The 20,903-nt window shown below is 49.9% G+C and overlaps 1 protein-coding gene across 2 annotated transcripts in view; it reads right to left on the reverse strand.

The window, feature by feature from the left end:
- LOC146801345 (T-lymphocyte activation antigen CD86-like) overlaps positions 1–20,903 on the reverse strand; it is a 275,628-nt gene that overhangs the window by 34,810 nt on the left and 219,915 nt on the right. For both annotated transcript variants that reach the window (XM_085621004.1, XM_085621003.1), the window contains exon 5: positions 5,032–5,076. In XM_085621004.1, the coding sequence (XP_085477130.1) occupies positions 5,032–5,076 (45 nt within the window). The remainder of the gene's footprint in view (positions 1–5,031; positions 5,077–20,903) is intronic.

A 20,903-nucleotide genomic window follows, 5' to 3' on the forward strand; every position in this document is an offset into this window, starting at 1 on the left:
CAGGGGTGCTTCACCCTTGAGATGCTCAAGCACATAGAGACCCCGTCGGTCGACTTATCCACGGGCTGTGGGGCTCGGGTGCAGTGGCGTCTTTAGAGGTCAGATTCCGGTGCACTAGTCTCTTGCGGTTGGAGAGGGCCTGCGGAAAGAAGCTGCAGGCGGTGACTGGAAGTCCATTCTGGGAAAACCCAAGCATGGGCTTAGCTCTTGTGGGTCTGGGGACTCCACTGACACTGTCACCTCCCTGGGACTTGGGCTCAGGAGTAAGGTTGCACAGATGCTTTGAGGCATCGGGTGTCAGAGGTCACAGACTCTTTTTGTTTTTCAGCAGGAGTGGCAAACAGGACAGCTGGGCCACTCACGATGTGGGTCTCACTGTCCCTGAAGTCCCTCGACATGCAGGTCAGTGTTCCTTGGTGCTGGAGTCTGGACTGGACACAACAAGCCTTGGCTGATTCAAGGGGTCCAGTACCCCAGGGATTGGTACTGTGCAGCTCTGGTCGGCACTGATGTCTCCACACTTGGAGGGAGGACGGATCTGACCTGCAGGAGCACTGCTGCCTCTTCCTGGGAGGCTGATGCATCGGTAGTCCCTGTAGTCTGCAGGTCAGCGTACCGGGTCTTGCTCCTTTGGTGCCTGTGGCTGCAGGGAGTAACTCCTCTACTCCAAGGGAGTTCCTTAGGCCAGTGGTTCCCAAACTTTTCACTCCTGAGGCCCCCCTTTGAGTCACTACTGGAAGCCGGGGACCCCCAGGCAATTTGTATGATTTAAATGTCAAATATTAAAACTGTAATTTGAAGAACAAAAACCTGCACACGTGTGCACATCAACCAAAGACTAGACTTGAATTACTAAAGATTTTAGTATTTTTATATTAAAAATATTTTCAAAAATCGAAGAATTCTAATGGGAAGGTTGGTGCTGCGTCTCGCAACTACCTTTACATTGTTTGGTTTTATTTTGCAGCCCAAGGCTCCTGCTCCTGCCTAGGCTGGACTGGAATCTTAAAGCTGCTCTGGCAAATGTTGTCAGACCCGTCCCCGCACAATGCACAACAAGTGCAGCGAGTGAGCCTGACCCCTACAAAGGGGGCTTTGGGGGCCTCTCCACCAAGAAAATTTGGGGTAAAATTGTGTTTTTACAACACATTTGTCATTATATATTTAATTGTTTTAGCTTTCAAAGCATAGTAAATAATGACCTTACTATGCACCAGGATACAACAATCTTTTGTCAATCTTCAATGATTGACAATCTTCAGTGATTTTATCACTACTACCCTCCAACAGTGCCTCTCATCTCTCCAAAGCCCCACTGTCACTTGTATTTAATTTGTTTTATAGCACCTCTCATACCACTGTAGGGTGTCGGAGCACTTTACATCACACACATACAGAGACAATTAATCATGCGTGTGTAAATCAGTGAATAGAAAATGTTACATAAGGCAAAGGGGACTACAAGGTGTAGGATTCACAAGTCATCCATACTGGTAGGCATTTTTTAAGAGTGCTTGGTCTGGAGAAGCACAAACTCAGGATTCAGAAAATAACACAGGGGTTAGCGTTGACTTTGATAATAAGGATTTATTTCTACCCAAACCAACCTTTTTAGCAGCATCGGGATAATGAAAGACTGGGAAAAAGCATAACTTAATAATTTGTGCCATGCAGTTTGCATGCAGCTCTTTGATGGCAGTGAACTTACGAACTGCACAATAACAAAAGAGTCTCTGTGGCAAAAGCAGGAACTCACTGAGCCATGCACAAAACAAAATACAGTTTTTTTAATGCATGGTAGACATTCTTTGCAGGAGGCATGTTAACCACCTGGGCTTCCTAATATGAGTTAAAGCTGCCACTGGACAAAACCCCCATCTCTCTCCAGCAAATACATTAATCACCTGAGTTATCTTGACACTTTTATTGCTGCCCAAAAACTGCTGATTATGCAAGGAACTTTGCAGTGCTTTTAAAACTGCTCCCTGCGGACCCCCTGGGAATGTGTCACGGACCCCTGGGGGTCCCCGGACCCCAGTTTGGGAACCACTGCCTTAGGCAATTTGTGAAGCACTGGCAGCCCTCTGGGTGTCTTGAGGTTGGCACAGTGACAGGATGAATCAGTTGCTCAATGAAGGTCGGGTGCAGCAGGCAGGCCGGCAGGGTTAGCGCCGAGTTAGTCGTGCTCTTCAGTTCTCGAGTCCACAGTCTTCTTCTGTGTCCACTTCTTTTGGTCCGTAGAAATCTGAAGTCCTGGTAGAAGGGGGTCCCCTAAATACTCAAGTTGGGGGTGTTAAGCGGAGTGAGGGCTAGTAGCCATTGGGCTACTTATCCTTGGGGTCACTACATCCCCGAGATGACCACTTCCTGTGGGAATTGGGGCTCACCCTGTCCCAAAATTCCTAATTCCACTACACACAATGTAGTGGAATTTCTAAAGTCATGTTCACATCAAAGTTGGTCACCCTAGAGGCAGTGCAACACGCCTCCTGCACAGCGAATTTTCCCACCTGTCCTGGTGCCAGATGGATCAGAGCCGGGGGGGTTGGCATCCTCACCTGTGAGAGAAGCCAGACTTGCATACAAAAAGGCGGTGGTCTCTTTGAAGGCCCCTGCCTTCCTGGAGGAGGAGGAGGTGATAACCTCCTGAGAGCGAAGGCTCTCACCAGTGGGAGCCAGAAACTGTCTGTGGCAGCAGGCTGGACTGAACCCGTCAGCTTGCACACTAGAGGGATGGTAGGTTTGAGGAGTACCTCTAATGTACCCTCTGAGTGCATGTATTCATAAATCCCTCACTGGAATCAGTGTGGGTTTATCACTACGAGGTGTTTGATACCAATCACCATATGTTTGAGTGAAGCCATTATGTAACTGGGGAACTCGTTTTGACCAGTGTACAGTATATACTTTAAGATGGCTTCCTTGCTCATTTGCAATATCTAGTAATAGAACTAGACATCGCAGGGCCATATCTGATCAGGCAAATATGTCCTCACATAAAATATAATGCACCCTGCCTTAGGGCTTAAAGGCCTGCTGTAGAGGTGACTTACATATATTAGATGCAGTGTCTTTAGGCCGACTGTGATGGAGTAAGGGCCGGCTGCAGGCACCCTGTTAGGCCCACTGAACAAGCGCCCACTATTAAAGGTGTGGCGGTGAAGAAACTAAGGGGGCCCTACAGGGCCCCCTGTTGCCTAAGGACCTGGGGGTCGATGCAGGGGAGCACATGGTGTGCTCCCTTGTCTCTATGCACCCCCTGTTCGTGTGGGGATTGTCCTTGATGACGATTAAGCACCGGAATCGAAAGGGAACATGCAGCGTTAAGGAAGCTTGTAACAGTGGCATCATTTAACCTAAATATTAAAAGTAGCAACAGGGGCATTACCTTTGAACCAGGTGATAACACAGGTCTTGAGAATTAATGCTTCTATTACTGTTCACTACTCTGGGCCACTTCCTGCACATTGTTCTTTGCTCTCTCCACCACTCCAATGGGGACTAAACATATGAGATCAGCCCTCCCTCCCCCACCAGAAGGTCAGTCTACCTTAATCAGCTGTGCATCCCCTCCATACAGGTTTTCACGAAACCTCAGGCATGGTTTATGTTTCAAATACTCCAGTCAGCACGTTATGTTTTTCTCAGTGATATCACGGGAAGTGACATCAGGACCCCTTTGACAGCTGTCACTGGCCAGTGGATCTAATAAACCAATATCGATTGATCACTTGACTATTAAAGACAGCAGTGCTTTAGGAAACTTGAACTGATCACAGCCCTGAAGGCCCTGCTGCTAAAACTAGCAAGAGTCAAACACACCCTTGTTTGAAAAATCAGCCACACTGCTTAAATTAAGGGGACCCAAGCAGTTCACCGGGGGTGTAGGCAGCAACACAGCTTAGGGGGAGCAAACACCACCGCTTGCCGTGTGAGTTAACAGCCCTACCCCCTAACTTCCTCTCCCTCCTACTGCCTTAGACTATAATTTCTGCCTGCGGACAATTTATAAGGGGGTAGATTTACAACCCCCTGCGCCACCAGTACATCACTTTTTATGACGTACTGGTGGCGCATGTTACTGCTCCATATTTAGAAGGACAGGAAAAGCCACCCTGCGTGGCTTTTCCTGTCCCTCTAAATATGGCCCCTTTACACGCAGCACTTTGCGTGAAAGGGGGCGTTTCCATGGGTGTTGCTGCGGGTGTTCCCACGCCACACCCATGGAACCAGACATATTTCCAGATTTACGAGGAATCGTAAACCTGGAAATGCGTCTGAATATTACGCCACGCTAGGGGTGGCGTAGCGGGGTGCAACGAGGAGAAATGTTTTCATTTCTCCTCGTTTTTCCTCTTTCAATGCATGCTGCATTCTACAGCACGCATTAAAAGAGGAAAATGCCTGTAGTGAGTGTTTATGTGCAGGAAGGTGCCCCTTCCTGCACAAAAACAATCTCCCCATGACGCAGGCATCCTTGCACCATGGTGCAAGGATGCCTGCGTCGGCGCATGGCAGCAGTTTGTGCGCCAGCGCAGGGAAGAGCACAGGAATGCAACATATTATTGTAAATATGTTGCATTCCTGTTCTTTGGAAGTGCCGCAGCGTGGCGCACCCAAAGGGCTTGCGTTGCCGCACTGCGGCATTTCCTTGAAAATCTGCCCCAAGGTTTCCTGCCAGAGCAATGCCCTTGGAGGTTGCACTTTCCTGGGGCCATGTAGTGGCCAAGCTCCCTACTACATGCTGGGAGCAAAGGCATGTGGTTCCAGACACCTTGGCCTGGGCCATTTGTAGCACAAGGCAAATATTAGGGTGCCTCAGGCATGTTTCGGGGTATCATATAGTCCCTAAACGCATCAAATAGTGTGTCACTGTTAGAGGCAGGAGTGTAAAAATAATCCTTCAGCTAGGGTGCCAAACTCCTTGCATTGGCCCTGGTCCCATGCCTGTAGTCCAGGCCTCTGTTGGAGTGTGCTGTGCTGTACATCTGTCCTGGGAGGTCTCATGGTAAGCTCTCCTCTGATACTCACCAGCTCTCTGCTCAGCAGCGGCTGCATAGGAAGGCCTCTCGTCTGCTATGAGAAAGAAGAAGCAGAGACATGATTTAGAGGCTGGAATGGAGGTGCAATGACTAAAACCTTCAGGAGACATGTTCAGGGATGGGACATGGAGTTTCATGATGTCACCAGCAAGAAGCTGTCTTGACGCGTGTGAATTTAGCTCCACCACTGATACACAAATTACATTTTTGAGTTCTGCTGCATATAGACCATTGAATTATAAAAACTGTGCTGTTTTTACAAAACAGTTCTACATGGGTAGAAAATATTCCACTTGAATTACAGCCTCCTCTGAACTCACCCATATAAGATTAGTTAATAGTGCCTGAGTGAGCACATCAATGCGTATAGGCGGCCGCCACGTCTCATCATCAATGCCCCACCAAGGTTCAGCATTTTTCCTGCCACCCACCTTTGTAGGAGTAAATACATACTCCTAAACTGTGCAAATGCTAGGCACCATTGTTTTGAAGATGATGAGAATTTCATTGCAGCTACTTATCGGCAAAATGTTTGACAGGCAGATTTTTCACAAACAAAATAAATCCTAATTGAGAGGCACATTGCTGAAATCTCAGAAGGGTGCTGGCATTATCTTGAGTCATCGGGTGTTTCTAAAATCACCAGTTACAACAGCAATAATAATGTGTAGTTTTGTCAGTCCAGTTTAACCCTATTCATACAGTAAAAGTCCAGATGTGCAGATATACACATTTCTGAGTTTGAATTTGCGAGTTTTAATGAATCACAGTTCACAAATAGCAAATCTTTATGCCTGTACAAGTATTAGATTGGATTTGCGATTTCTTAAAATTCATTAATTTAAATAGCAATTTCCTAATAGCAATTTCTTGTTAGTCACTAATTTGTTAGGCACAATTTGCAATTTTAGTGACCGTTGCATTGGTGCTTGCTTATGACATCACAAGTACGAAGAGACCCGCCCCTTCCACAGTACAGTGCACTGCAGTACTCATTTCAGTGACGTCTCATGGCCTCATTTAAAAGAGGGCAGTCATTAGATCTCCATAACATGCATTGGCAAAGGCAATAGGTCTCGCCTAAGCAAGCGCTATTAGCTTTACCAAAATGTTTTAGCAATGCTGGACACCAAACACCAGCTTGGCTAATGTTCAGCAAGTCTAAAAGTTAGTGGAGTAAAGAAGAGTGGCGTGGAGTGGACTGTCGTAAAGTGGAGTAGAGTGGCATGATATGAAGAGATGTAGAGAGTCGTGGAGTGGCATAAAGAGGTGTAGAGTTGAGTGGTGTGGAGTGGAGTGAAAAGGAGTATTATGGAGTGGCATAGAATGTAATGGTGTAGAGTGTCATGGAGGGAGTAGCATGTCAGAGTGGAAGGACATATAGTGGAGTAGAGTTGAGTTGAGTGGAGTAGAGTGTCAGAGTGGAGTAGAGTGTTGTAGAGTGTTGTAGAACAGAGTGGAGTGGCCTATAGGGTGTAGCATAGAGTGGAGTAGAGTGTTGTACAGTAGAGTGGCATAGAGCTGAGTAGATTATTGTAGAGTGGATTGGCATAGAGTGGAGTAGTGCAGAAGAGTGGAATGGCATAGGGTGGAGTAGAGAGTTGTAGAGTCGAGTTGAGTAGAGTGGAGTGGCATGGAGTGGAGCAGAGTGGAGTAGTGTGTCATGATAGAGTGGAGTAAAGTGGCATGGGGTGGCATAAAGGGAGCTGTGTAGAGTGTCGTAGAGCGGCATAGAGGGGAGTAGAGTGCTGTAGGGTGCAGTGACATAGAGTGGAGTAGAGTTTAATGGAACAGAGTGTCATAGAGTGTCCTAGAGAGCCTAGAGTGAAGTGTGGTAAAGTACAGTGGTGCACAGTAGATTGGCACATAGTGCAGTGGTGCAGAGTGCACTGGTTTTGAGTAAAATGGTGTAAAGTGCATTGGCATACAGTAGAGTGGTGCAGAGTAGATTGCAAAGTCAATTGAGTGCAATTACGCAAAGTGGAGTGGGGCAGAGTAAATTAGAGTGGCGTAGGTAGAGTGCAGTGGCACAGCCTAGATTTTTTCAGAGTAGAGAGGAGTGGTGCAGGGTAGAGTGTAGAAGTGTAGAGTGGAGTGGTGTAGAGTGCAGTGGAGTAGAGTAGAATGATGTGGAGTGCACTGGCATGGAGTGGAGTGCAGTGGAGTGGAGTACGGTGGTGCAGACTAGAAAGGCGTAGAGTGCAGTGGCATAGAGTGCAGTGTGCAGAGTGGAGTGATGCAGGGTTCAGTGGCAGAAAGTGCAGTCTTGCAGAGAGTAGTGTCGTACAGTGCATGGGGCAGAGTACACTGGTGCAGAGTTGCGGCAGAGCAGTGGCATAGAGTGCAATGATGCAGAGTAGAATAAAGTAGCATAGAGTCCAGTGACATAGAATGCACTGGTGTAGAGTGGCTTAGCATCCAGTGGCGCAGAGTGCTGCAGAGTATAGTGGCGTAGAGTGCAGTGGTACAGAGTAGTTGGCATAGAGTTCAGTGGTGTAGAGTGCATTGCTTTTCAGAAAAGTGGTGTAGAGTGCACTGGTGTAAAGCACACTAGAGTAGAGTAGTGCAGAGTAGGCGCAGAGAGGCGCAGCATAGAGTGCAGTGGCGCAGAGTGGAATAGAGTGCATTGGCATAGAGTGCAGTAGTGCAGAGTAGCGTGGTGTACAGTTCAGTGGTGGAGAGTGCAGTGTTGCCGAATAGAGTGGCATAGAGTGGAGTGGTGTGAAGTTTACCCATATCAGTAAATGTTGGTTCGGCCAGCTCACAGTACCACATCTAAACTCCTAACCTTTCAGAACTATATATGTAGTTCGGCATCCTGGAACATGACCACTCTTACTCACAAGGAATTTGTGGACACAGATCTAACCCTTTTGTTTGACACTTTTACTTGCCCAAAGTTTTACAAAGAAGAGAAGCAATAACATAATATATATTTTCAAATATTAGTTGAAAAGTTCTAATCCTTATAAATAAAGTGTGAGCTGTGATTCTTAGACAGATCAAACACATCCTAATGTTACTCCTATCTATCAACAATACCCCTACTCTAACAAGTGCATAATGGAAGTACCCTTCTGCCAGACCAGTTGGAATGATCTAACCCCATACCTTGGTCTAATTTCTCAGGAAGCCGACCTCAGTGCATTAACAAATGCACGTTGTCTGAGTGTACAAGCCTCCACACCTCTCTGCTTGTGCACTGGGGTAGAGTGCAGTAGAGTGACATGGAGTAGAGTAATGCAGGTAGAGTGCAGTGGCGCAGAGTAGAGGGGCGTAGAGTTCAGTGGTGGAGAGTGCAGTGTTGTAGAGTGGCGTAGAGTGGAGTGGTGCAGAGTAGTGTGGAGTGGTGGAGGGTAGAATGAAATGGCAAACAGTGGAGTGGTGCATAGGAGAGAGCAGTGGCATATAGTGCAGTAGGATACAGTTCAGTGGCAGAGAGTGCAGTGTTGCAGAGGATACTGTCATTGAGTGCAGTGGTGTATAGTAGAGTCGTATAGAGTGCAGTTGCATAGAGTAGAGTGGTGCTGAGGAGAGTGGCGTAAACAGCAGTGTTGTAGAGTACAATGCATAGAATGCAGTTGACTTAGACTGCAGTGGTGTAGAGTGTTTCAGAGTATAGTGTAGAGTATAGAGTAGATTGGCATAGAATGCAGTGACATATAGTGCCATGGTTAGAGTAGATTGCAGTGGCATAGAGTGGTGCAAAGTAGACTGGAATGGTGCAGAGTGCAGTGGCACCGTGTACAGTGGCCTAAAGTAAATTGTTTGAAATTAGAGTGCAGTGGTGCACAGTGCAGTGGCATAGAGTGAACTGGCGTAGCGTGGAGTGGTACAGAGTAGAATACATTAGTGTAGAGTGAAGCAAGATAGAGTGTAGTGTTGCAGACTACAGCCGCATAGAGTGGTTTAGGGTGCAGTGTCGAAGAGTGTAGCGGTGCATATTAGAGTCGTGTGGGGTAGATTGCATTGGCATAGAGTAGAGTGGTGTAGAGTAGAGAGGTGTAAAGTCAGGCCCGGACTGGCCGTAGCGGGCACCAGGCAATCCCCCGGTGCGCCGCAAGGGTGGGGGCCAGTTTTGGGCCCCTGGGGGGCGATTTTGTTACAGTGCGGTTTTTGCAGCAAAGCTGCAAAATCGCCCCTGTAACAAAATCGGCTGAAAACCGGCACCTGGCAAAGAGCTCGGCGGCACCCCCAAGCCCCGGGGGGTCGGCCGAGCACTTTGCCAGGGCCGGTTTTGGTTCCCAGTCCGGTCCTGCGTAGAGTGAAGTGACGTAGAGTGGAGTGGTACAGAGTGGAGTGCAGTGGTGCAGTGTGGAGTGGTGCAGAGTAGAGTGCAGTGTCGTAGAGTGGTGCAGAGGAGAGTTGAGTGGGATCCAGTGGAGTTTGCTTGGTGTGGGAGCGCACTGCCATTACAAACAATGCATTTTCAGTTGTAATGACCATTACATTTGCACAGACATACAGTTTACCTGATAAAAGTATACAGCGCACAAACTATGTGTGGTAATGGCATCACCTAGTAGTGTATTGATTTGTTCGGATCATATTACAATATTTGTTTCCACCACACTTCAGAACGAGCAGAAAAGGTGCTTCATTTGTGCTGTTCTAATTCAGATATATTCTAAACGTATCTAGCCCAGCTTCCCATTTTGTATTACTGGGAGCGATTTATTGTCTCCCTTTTTTGATTTCTAATATCAGTTGCACTACAGAAGAATTCCCCCCAAAAAGTATACATTGATTCGGGAAGGTTCAGCTGTGGGGTGATCCAATTGGCTGAATTTCCAATTCAGTTTTAAGTTGCAATGTTTGATGGAGGCCACACGAGACTAAAGGACAGATTGACACCAAACCAAGACCAGAAACCAGGGCCTGGTCTGACTTGTATGATGTAAGGCTGTTGGATGAGGCATCTGGAAAATGTTTGCTTTTGCAGGCGCTGCAACAGTTGAGGAAAAAATCGAATTGGTTGAGAAAAGCAATTTCCTGGTTATTGCTGGTTGGAAAACGCAAGTTGGGCATGCTCTACACTGCAAGAGAGGGGAGACCCAATCCCAACAGAGTGGGTTTTTCTCCTTAAATGAAAGTTTCACAACCTATGTGCATGGGACCGAGGGAGAGGAATGCTACACGCGTGCTGTAGCATGTATCACAGAGGCACAATGCCCGTTGGGCTCAAAGGGATTCAGCCCCCCCACCCCGCACCGTCGTGTGTGTCAGGCCGGGCTGAGACAGCTTCCCGGGCACACACACAGACCGTTTTTGAGCTGCTATGGGCTGGCTGGTCTGGCGTCCGTCTTATTCCAGCCGCACCCGAGTACTTCACAGGTCTTTAACCCCTTCGGTGCTCATGACGGAACGGTTCCGTCATGAGCGTCGGTTGAGCTGTGCTCATGACGGAACCGTTCCGTCATGACCACGCCCGCGCAAGAAACCGTCAGCACAGCGGCGGAATTCGCGCAGCATGGAAGGGGTTAAAAGACCATTTACTAGTTAACAAGGCTTTGTTGTTCTCTCATCCCTTCTTAGAGTTCCTGCATCTCCACTGGGCCTATTGCTGGAAGAATTAGCCCCCCCCCCAAATTTTTTGTTAGCCCCCCCCCCCCCCCCCCCTGAAATTTGACTCTAGCTGAGCCTCTGATGTATGGCATTGCAAATAACTTTAGTTTTCACAGAATGCAACGTGGAGATAAAGAAAAGGAGAGGAGAAGAAGAAGGAGATGCAGGCAGTGGAGGAGAAAGAAAGGAAGAGATTACCTATAAACGCCTGGAAAAACCGAAGAGGAGAAAGAATTAGAAGTCTCTCTGCAGGGTTTAGAGAGTTTAACATTTCTTTAGTTGTGACTTTTTTTGTTACACTGTTTTATTAGTAAAAAGGGCGCTGGTATCGTCAGGTGTTCCTGTGTGCAGCCATAATAATTTTGGGGTGAGTCTTCGGGCCTGATTACAAGTTCGATGGTCCGACCACCCTACATCACAGCGGCGGTCCAAAGAAGACCTTGAAACCGATCCCAGGATGCTTGTTTCCGGTCCGGGGAGGACCTGGCCTGGCAGTTCGGGCTGGACTGTTCCTATTGGTGCAGGGTCAAGACTGATTTGCATATGGCTGGAGTGGCAGAGGAAGCAAAAAAAACGATAGATTTAGGCCCAGATCCCTGTACTGGGGTGAATGTTTGACATTGTTCAGCATTCTGCCCTTCAATTGTTCTTTTTGCACTTTTATTCTGAAGGCAGTTTTTACCTTTAAAAAAGGTCTCTTTATGCTGCTCTGACACAGCTTTCCGCGTCACTGATAGGCCTTGTGTGCATGACCCAGCAATCCTCTTGTCTTACTCAGTTCTTCTAGCCCACCCTTCTTCCACCCACAACCCGGTTTTAGGACCTACCCTTACTCTGAATAAGCAGATTTTTTAGCCTATTTTATCTCCACCGGCTTCAGTCAGCTGGTCGAACCGATGTTGTTTCTCATCAATTCAACCAAACCAAAACACACCAACCACAGTTGTTTCTTTTCTCATCTGACGCATCCACCTGACCACATTCTCTCCACCCAATGGTCTCCTCTCTCGCTCTCCCCACCACTGCCCCAGCATTTTATGCAGCTATTCCTCCCTAAGCCTCTTTCACCTGGGCAAACCAAGATTGATTCCCTTCTCTCACCCACATCTAGTGAGTGTCCCACTCACCTGATCATCGCCAGACCAACACTGCTACTCACTTACATTGAAGAATTAAACCAAGGCAGTCATCTAACTCTTTCCCCACAGCAAGAATCGCATTCAGCTGCTCATTTCATTCATCCAGTTGGAAGTCACCCACGCACCATGGCCGAACTCATGCAGTTATTTCCTCAACTCACCTTATCCAACTCTACAATGATGCCTACTGCCATGGCCCACTGGCCCTGACCAACTCATTAGAAGAAAAAAGCCACTATTCGCCCGCCCTTCCTAGACCAACCATCACCTTATACTTTTAAATGTGGTTTTGTATAATGTGGATCATCCCTATAGGACAGCAGAGCACTTTACATGACAGTGGAGAGGCAGAAGAGACTTGAAATCCATGGATTACAGAAGAGAACAGTAGAGAGGCAGAAGAGACTTGAAATCCATGGATTACAGAAGAGAACAGTAGAGAGGTAGAAGAAAATTGAAATCCGTGGATTACAGAAGAGAACAGTAGAGAGGCAGAAGAAACTTGAAATCCGTGGATTACAGAAGAGAACAGTAGAGAGGCAGAAGAGACTTGAAATACATGGATTACAGAAGAGAACAGTAGAGAGGCAGAAGAGACTTGAAATCCATGGATTACAGAAGAGAACGGTAGAGAGGCAGAAGAGACTTGAAATCCATGGATTACAGAAGAGAACATTAGAGAGGCAGAAGAGACTTGAAATCCATGGATTATAGAAGAGAACAGTAGAGAGGCAGAAGAGACTTGAAATCCGTGGATTACAGAAGAGAACAGTAGAGAGGCAGAAGAGACTTGAAATCCATGGATTACAGAAGAGAACAGTAGAGAGGCAGAAGAGACTTGAAATCCATGGATTACAGAAGAGAACGGTAGAGAGGCAGAAGAGACTTGAAATCCATGGATTACAGAAGAGAACATTAGAGAGGCAGAAGAGACTTGAAATCCATGGATTACAGAAGAGAATGTATACAGAAACAATAGATCTTTTGTACAAACAATAAACAGGAGAAATCAAAAAAATGTGTGAAGAAATCATAGGTCACCTGTCACAAGTTGCCTATGAACAGTGTCTGCAGATCAGTGAGCTTTCAAATTTTGTGTTACCAGACAGGGACGTCTCTACCAGATGTGCCCCCTCACTCCTGTCCCCCCAAAGAATGGCAGTTGCCTATCTCAGGGGCAGGGTCAAGACTGATTTGCATAGGGCTGGGTCTAAACTGGGGTAGCATGGTGTGCATAAGAACGATGGATCTAACCCAGAGCTCTTGACTGGGTGAATGTTTGATTTGTTCCGCATTCCGTCCATCATTTGAGTGTCTTTTGCTTTCTCACTCTAAATGCACCGGGAATGCCCAGACATGGGTCTCATGCTCACTTTGTCACTAGATTTAAGCTAGCCGGCTGATGAGGAGTGATGCCCTGAAACCGGTCCTAGGATGCTTGTTTCCGGTCCAGGGACGACCTGGCTTGGCGGTTCGGGCTGGACTGTTCCCATGAGGCACAGGGTCAAGACTGATTTGCATATGGCTTGGTCCAAACAGTAAGCATGTGAAGTGACACAGAAAATGTACAAAATATTAAGACAGCTGTTACAAAAAGTAGTGTTTACAGAAAGTGGTACTATGATGGTTTTCCTTAGTGCTCAGGATTACGGTTAGGTGAAAACAATGGGCGAACTTGGCAAAATCTGCCTTTTTTTGTTTGACTGCAGAGCACAGTTAGGATAAAAATGCACCGGTCTGCTCAGCAGGTAATGCAAGAAACAGAAGGGTTTAAAGCCCAAAATTCTGAAAATGCCTGAACCATCCACAATTTCCAAAAACTGGTCATTTCACAGCAGTTATGGATCACTGGGAAATTCACTTTGCAGTTTACCTTTTAGGTAATTGTATGCGAAGGTGAATCAAGCAAAAATAATGGGTCTGTGCTGTGATTCCCAACTGGACCACAGACGAAAAAACTCCACCCAAGCCTAGACAAGATGTAGGAGTACAGATGCATCTCAGAGGGGAAGAATGACAAAACATTGGTGTAGATAAATGAAAATGTCGGCTGGATTGCCAATATTTTATATCTTTCTTGATGGCAAAAAGGGCGGAATTGGTGCGGTGAGGAGAGAAATGGAGATTTACAGTCCGATTCAGAAAGGTAAACTTAGACCTAGTCTAAGGGCCTGATTCACAAACGGCCTCCGCACTCACGACGGAGGCTTCTCAGTCGTGGGGGAGTGTCCGCACTCGGGCGGAATCTCTGTAATGAGAATTCTCGTTGTGGAGATTCTACCTCGAGTGCAGAGATACCCCATGACTGCAGGGCCTCCGATACGAGTGAGGAGGCCCTTAGTGAATCAGGCCCTAAGTTTATACCTGAATTTAAGGTTTAGATCTGAAGTCTAACTTTAGACCTGTAATCTAACTTTAGACCTGAAGTCCAACTTTAGGCCTGGTCTAACTTTAGACCTGAAATCTAACTTTAGGCATGAAATCTAACTTTAGACCTGAAGTCTAACTTTAAAACTGAAATCTAACTTTAGACCTGAAGTCTAACTTTAGAACTGAAATCTAACTTTAGGCCTGGCCTGAAATCTAACTTTAGACCTGAAGTCTAACTTTAGACCTGAAATCTAACTTTAGACCTGAAGTCTAACTTTAGACCTGAAATCTAACTTTAGACCTGAAGTCTTACTTTAAACCTGCAATCTAACTTTAGGCCTCGCTTGAAATCTAACTCAGACCTGAAGTCTAACTTTAGACCTGAAATCTAACTTTAGACCTGAAATCTAACTTTAGACCTGAAAGCTAACTTTAGACCTGAAGTCTAACTTTAGACCTGAAATCTAACTTTAGACCTGAAATCTAACTTTAGTCCTGAAATCTAATTTTAGACCTGAAGTCTAACTTTAGACCTGAAATCTAACTTTAGACCTGAAGTGAAGTCTAACTTTAGACCTGAAGTATAACTTTAGACCTGTAGTCTAAGTTTAGACCTAAAGTCTAAGTTTAAACTTCAAATCTAAACTTAGACTTCAGGTCTAAGTTTACACTTGTGAATCGAGACCTTAGATTTTTAGGAGGTCAGGCAGAGAAGACCTGGCCATGGTGTGTTTTTTTTGATCACTCGCTCAACTTTCATCAGCCTCCCTACCTTACTATAAATGCATACACACAACCTCAGTCTAACTCCTCACCTGTCTCCTGGATATCACCTTAAGGTAAGGAAACTTGTTTACCCAAACCGCAGTCAATGGAAGCGACATGAGGGCAGAAGAGTCTACATTCTGGGCTCCCACCTTTGCGTCATCTTGCAACCAGACATGAGGAATCAACCAGGCGTTGCAGTCTTCAAAACAAAAAAACCTGGGAGTCATTTTCTCATAGAGGTTTTCTCAACATACTTTGATGTCACAGGCAGTTTTCCCACTCAAAAGAGGCTCAAACCACAACAAGGAGGGCAAATATTCCACCTAAACTAAGCCGCTCCAACGAATGATGCACTGTGATATACACTTTGTTGGGAGATGTTAAGAGGACACTCATAGACACTATTTGATTTCTTGATGTTTGCCTCTGCCTTTGAGCTTCCTCTCTGTAATTGAGGAAAAACAAAATTGTTGCCGCTTCTGCCGTGGCGATTGCTTGTTTGTTTGTCCCTGTCAGGGTCATTTCTTGGTCTTTTCCACGGCAGAGCTACAGAATGACAGTGCTGTTAGGTGCTCCGTGCTCTTTTGTGCTCCTTGCCTGCTGTGCATAGAGCATATTTAGACCTTGGCAGGCTGCACTCCATTCCTCAAGGGCAGAAGAGGGATGTACTCCAATGCACTGGTGGACTTCGGCCAGACTCATCCAAAACTCTCAGAATGTTTTGGGCTCAGGTGTTTTTTTTAAAAACATAGGTCTGGAAACTTCAGGGAGCCATCCGGAGTATACTAGTCCCAGGACCCATGCAGCAGGGGCTACTGTGGCAAACAGATTGGATCCACAGGCCATTCTCCTTCAATTTGTGCAGCTCAACTTCCTGACAGCAGGCAGGTGAAGTGCTGGAAACCCCAAATTAAGGACCGATTTATATTTCAGCTGGGTGGCGGGGGGGGGGGGGGAGGCAGAGTAGATTACTCTGTCACTCCGGTGAAGAGACCACCCGCCGAATTTATGAATGACCACCAAACTGGTAGTCATTTATGAACTGTGTGTAGGACCAGCTGTAAAGGCAGTTCCTGTCAATGCTCTTTGCTGTTTGGTGCTGGGCTCCGGCTACATGACAGATCCCTGCACTAAGGAGCTTTATTTTCTATTTTCAAAAAGAAAAATCCAAACAAGATTTTCTGCTGGAAAATAAAAATGAAATGCCCCCCTTGCCATGGGAGTCATCCAGATGGAGGGGGGGGGGGTTTCTTTTTTAACTGACCCTTACTGCCTGGGTTTCCATGGCAGTGATGGACAGTAAAGAAAAAGGCTATATGTCCATGGATCCTAACTGGGTGGGTGGACATTTAACCATTCCTCTGACAGCCCTCACTCCCTTGGGCCATCTGATTGGTTTGGCTTTGACAGTGACGGAGTACTCTCTGTCGTAGTCATAGCTATTGTCTGCCTGCACGTAAATGGGGTAAGCCGACCATTATCTCGCCGGTAACCATATTCCATCGCCGTTGCGATGGAGTATGCTTACTGCCAAGATATATTACCTGGGACCCTCAGTCCCAACAACGTGACATCCGTCATGCAGCCTCCTCATACACATTTTCAGGCGCCAAAGGCAACTGCCTCTCACATCAAAGCCAAACTCAGTCCAGGTGCGTCCATCCTGTGACCAGCTATCCTGGGGTCACCATCTTGGACAATTATAGGCCCCGGGAGGTCATTCTTCCCCTCTTCGCTGTGGACAAAGGCCACTATCACAGATGTGATGTTCAGCCCTGTTGGAGGGAGGGCCACCGGGTAGTCGGGGAGACTATTCCGGGCACCTTCCTACCGCAAAGGTAGGTCCTTCTCCTATGATCGTACTAGGCCCAGTAACACCACCACACAGGACTCAATAGCAGTTGCAAGATTAGATTCTTTATCGGCAGTAATACGGGCAATATTTACAGAGGGATCGAGGGATCCTATCAGAGTCTCAGTGGTCGTTAAGAGGATAGGGTAGCGGGACAGTCTTAGTACCAACCAGGTACGGGAGGGCTCTGTGCCAGACCTTGGATGCTGGTCTCAGAGCGGCTTGGACGTGGAGAGCCGCGACGGCGTCTGCAGGGCTCGGATGGTAGTTCCGCTTAGGTCGAGCCGCGACACGGTCAGCAAGGCTCTGGTGGTAGGTCCGCTTCGGTCGAGCCGCGACGAGGTCAGCTGGGCTCAGGTGGTAAGGTTCAACAAGGTCGGGCCGCGACAGCGTCAGCAGGGCCCCAAGGGTTCGTGAAGGTCTTTAAGCACGGTGGAGCCGCGACGTCGTCAGCAGGGCTCAAGTGGTGGTTCAGGGTGAGTCTTCTTCCGTAGGGTCAGCCGCGATCCGATCAGCAGGGCTCTTGACTCCAGGATACAACTACTGCCCTGTTGTCGGGTCACCCCAGATATAGGACGGGAGCCCTTTGATGTCCGGACTCTTGCGCCCGGAGGGGGCGGAGAGGCCGGGTAGGGAGCGGCCAGACGCCCAGCAGGAGAGGCGCCAGGCCCCAGAGAGCTGTGGGGCGGTCACACCCAGGTGTGGAGAGACGGTTGGGGGTCCCATCGATACTGCCCTCCGCCGGGAGTGGGAAGGGCTCACGTGGTATCCCCCGGGCCAGGGGTTGGCGTCTCGATGTCGGGCCTCGCTGGGACCGAGGCCGGGTAGAGCAGGGTCATACAGATGGTCACGTGGAGTGATGTGCAATCCAAGATGGAGGAATCCCGATGTGCATGGGACCTCGTGCGGCTTAGCGCGGGGAAACAGGACCACGCCACGAGGCCGGCTCCCACACGCGTCCCCCCCAGCTGAAGGCAGGGAGAGTCACCCATCTTCTTGGGGGTTCTCCTCGCTGAGGCGGAAGAATCGGGACAGGCCGTCAGCATTGGCGTGGTCGTTGCCGGGCCGGTGTTCTACAGTGAAGTCCATCCCTTGCAGTGAGATGGACCAGCGCAACAGCTTGGGGTTCTCGCCCCGCATTTGCATGAGCCACCGCAAGGGCCGGTGGTCAGTCTGGACCCTGAAGTGGGTACCGAAAAGGTAGGGCCGGAGCTTCTTGAGAGCCCATACCACCGCGAAGGCCTCCCGCTCGATGGTGCTCCACCTCTGTTCTCGCGGCAGCAGTCGGCGGCTGATAAAGGCCACCGGTCGGTCGAGGCCCTTGGCGTCCAGCTGGGAGAGGACTGCCCCGACCCCGTACTCCGATGCATCGGTCTGGACTACAAATTCCTTGCTGTAGTCGGGGGCCTGTAGCACAGGGGCAGCGCACATGGCCGCCTTGAGAGCATCAAACGCGGTCTGGCAGCGGGGCGTCCAGTGGACCGTCTTGGGCCGCTTCTTCGAAGTGAGTTCCGTAAGGGGGCCCACAATGCTGCCATAATCCTTTATGAAGCGTCGGTAGTAACCTGTGAGGCCTAAGAAGGCCCGGACAGCGGTTTGGGTTGCGGGGGGCTCCCATGCCTGGATGGCGTCGACTTTCAACTGGAGGGGGGCCACCTGGCCACTCCCCACCTGGTGGCCCAGATAGGTCACAGAGCCTTGACTGATCTGGCATTTACTGGCTTTAATGGTGAGCCCGGCTCTTTGGAGAGCGGCCAGGACTTCCCCAAGGTGTCCTAGGTGCGCGGCCCAGTGGTCGCTGAAGATAGCAATGTCATCGAGGTAGGCCGCGCTGAAGGCTTCGAGACCGGCCAGGACCTTGTTTACCAGCCTCTGAAAGGTCGCTGGGGCGTTCTTCATGCCGAAGGGCATCACCCGGAAGTGGTAGTGGCCATCGGGGGTAGAGAAAGCTGATCGTTCTTGTGCGCCGGGAGTGAGCTTGATCTGCCAGTACCCAGCGGTGAGATCAAAGGTGCTTAGGTAGCGGGCGGCCCCTAAGCGATCAATCAGCTCATCGGCTCGTGGCAAAGGGTGGGCATCGGTCTTGGTAACTGCGTTCAGGCCCCGGTAGTCGACACAAAATCTGAGTTCGGGGGCCGTGCCGGGGGCGGCGGCCTTTGGTACCAAGACTACCGGGCTGGCCCACGGGCTGTCGGAAGGCTCGATGACTCCGAGGGCGAGCATCCTGGCGACCTCGGTCTTTATGCAGGCTCGGACTCGGTCAGGCATTCTATAAGCGCGGTGTCGTACAGGGGGGCTATCCACCGTGTCCACGTCGTGGACGCACCAGGGGGTCACCCCAGGCGTGAGAGAGAAGAGGGCAGCGAAGGGTTGCAGCAGCTTCTGGCAGTCATGGCGCTGTTCTGGTGTCAGGGTGGCGGAGAGGCGGACGCCCTACAAGGAGCCGTCTTGGCTCGAGGACCCCAGGAGGTCTGGTAGGGGCTCGGAGTCACTTTCACCCCCATCGTCAGTAGCCAGCAGTAAGCTTAGTTCAGTTCGGGCAAAGTGGGGCTTGAGCCGGTTGGCGTGCAGGACCCGGAGGGGGTTCCTCGGAGATTCCATGTCGACCAGGTACGTGACGGGGCTCTTCCTCTCAACTACCTTGAAGGGCCCGGTCCACTTGTCCTGCAGGGCGCAGGGGTCCACGGGTGACATGACCCAGACCTGCTGGCCCGGCTCAAACTCGACGGCGGAGACATTCTCGTCATACCAGCGTTTCATGTCTTCTTGGCTGGCTTCATGGTTGGCTTCTGCCAGGGCCCGGAACTTCCGAGTCTGGTTCCGCAGGGTCAGGAGGTACCGGTAGACGTCGGGCGGGGCACTTTGGACGTTCGCCTCCCAACCCTCCTTGACCAGGCTGAGGGGCCCTCGGACGGGGTGCCCATACAACAGTTCGAAGGGGCTGAAGCCCAGGGACTTCTGTGGTACCTCCCGGTAGGTGAACAGGAGGCAGGGCAACAGGACATCCCATCTCCTCCTGAGGGGCTCTTCCAGGCCCTTGATCATCCCCTTCAGGGTTCGGTTGAACCGCTCGACCAGTCCGTTCCCCTGGGGGTGGTAAGGGGTAGTGAATTTATAGGTGACCCCACATTGTTGCCAGAGGGATCTCATGTACTTCGAGATAAAGTTCGTCCCCCTGTCGCTCACTACTTCTCGGGGGAACCCCACCCTGGAGAAGATGCCCATCAGGGCCCGGCCCACCACTGGAACTGTCACAGTTCGGAGGGGGACAGCTTCTGGGTATCGGGCGGCGTGGTCGACCAGTACCAGGATGAAGCGGTGGCCCAGGGCGGTTCGGGGGTCGAGGGGCCCCACGATGTCGATCCCCACTCGTTCGAACGGGGTGTGGATGGCGGGAAATGGTTGTAGGGGGGCTTTCACTCGTCCTCCAGTCTTCCCGCTAGATTGGCAGGTCGGGCAGGACCGGCAGTGCTGGTCCACGTCTCGTCTCATTCGGGGCCAATAGAAATGGGTCACGAGGCGGCTGTAAGTCTTGTCCCGCCCTAGATGTCCGGCGAGGGGCACGTCATGTGCCAGGTTCAAGAGGAACCCTCGAAATCGGAGGGGGACCACCAGCACCCGGCCGGCCCCTAGTTCGGCGACTTTCTGCTCGCTATACAATAAGTCATCGTCCCAATAGACCCAGTGGGTTCCCGTTGGGTCCCCCGCAGCCTGCGCGGCCGCCTGCTGTCAGGCCCCCTCGAGGGACGGGCAGCCCTTCTGCTCTTGCTGGAATTGTTCGCGGGTGGGGCCCCCGTCATGGCGCCACTGGGCCAGCTCGGGGATCTCGCTGAGGGGAGCGGCCTCGTTGGACGAAAGTTCGGATGGCCCGGCCTCCTCGTCAAGTTCCTCCGGGCCGGAGGAGGTGGATTGTTCGGGGCCCGCCGGCTTGCCGGGGGCCGGGGCCGCGGCTGGCTGGGTGGTCATGGACCGAGTGGTGGCGCAGGCCCACTCAGGTAGTCCTAGCATCCCCAGATGCTCTCGGCGCTCCACCTGGGCCCAGGGGGAGCTCTCTAGGTCGTTCCCCAGGAGGCAGTCCACCGGGGCGTCGTCGCGGACAGTTACTTTTAGGGTGCCGGACACTCCTCCCCACTCGAAGGGGATTCGGGCCATCCGGCACATGCTCTC

The sequence above is a fragment of the Triturus cristatus genome, chromosome 8 (assembly GCF_964204655.1).
Source record: "Triturus cristatus chromosome 8, aTriCri1.1, whole genome shotgun sequence".
NCBI classification, from domain to species: Eukaryota; Metazoa; Chordata; class Amphibia; order Caudata; family Salamandridae; genus Triturus; species Triturus cristatus.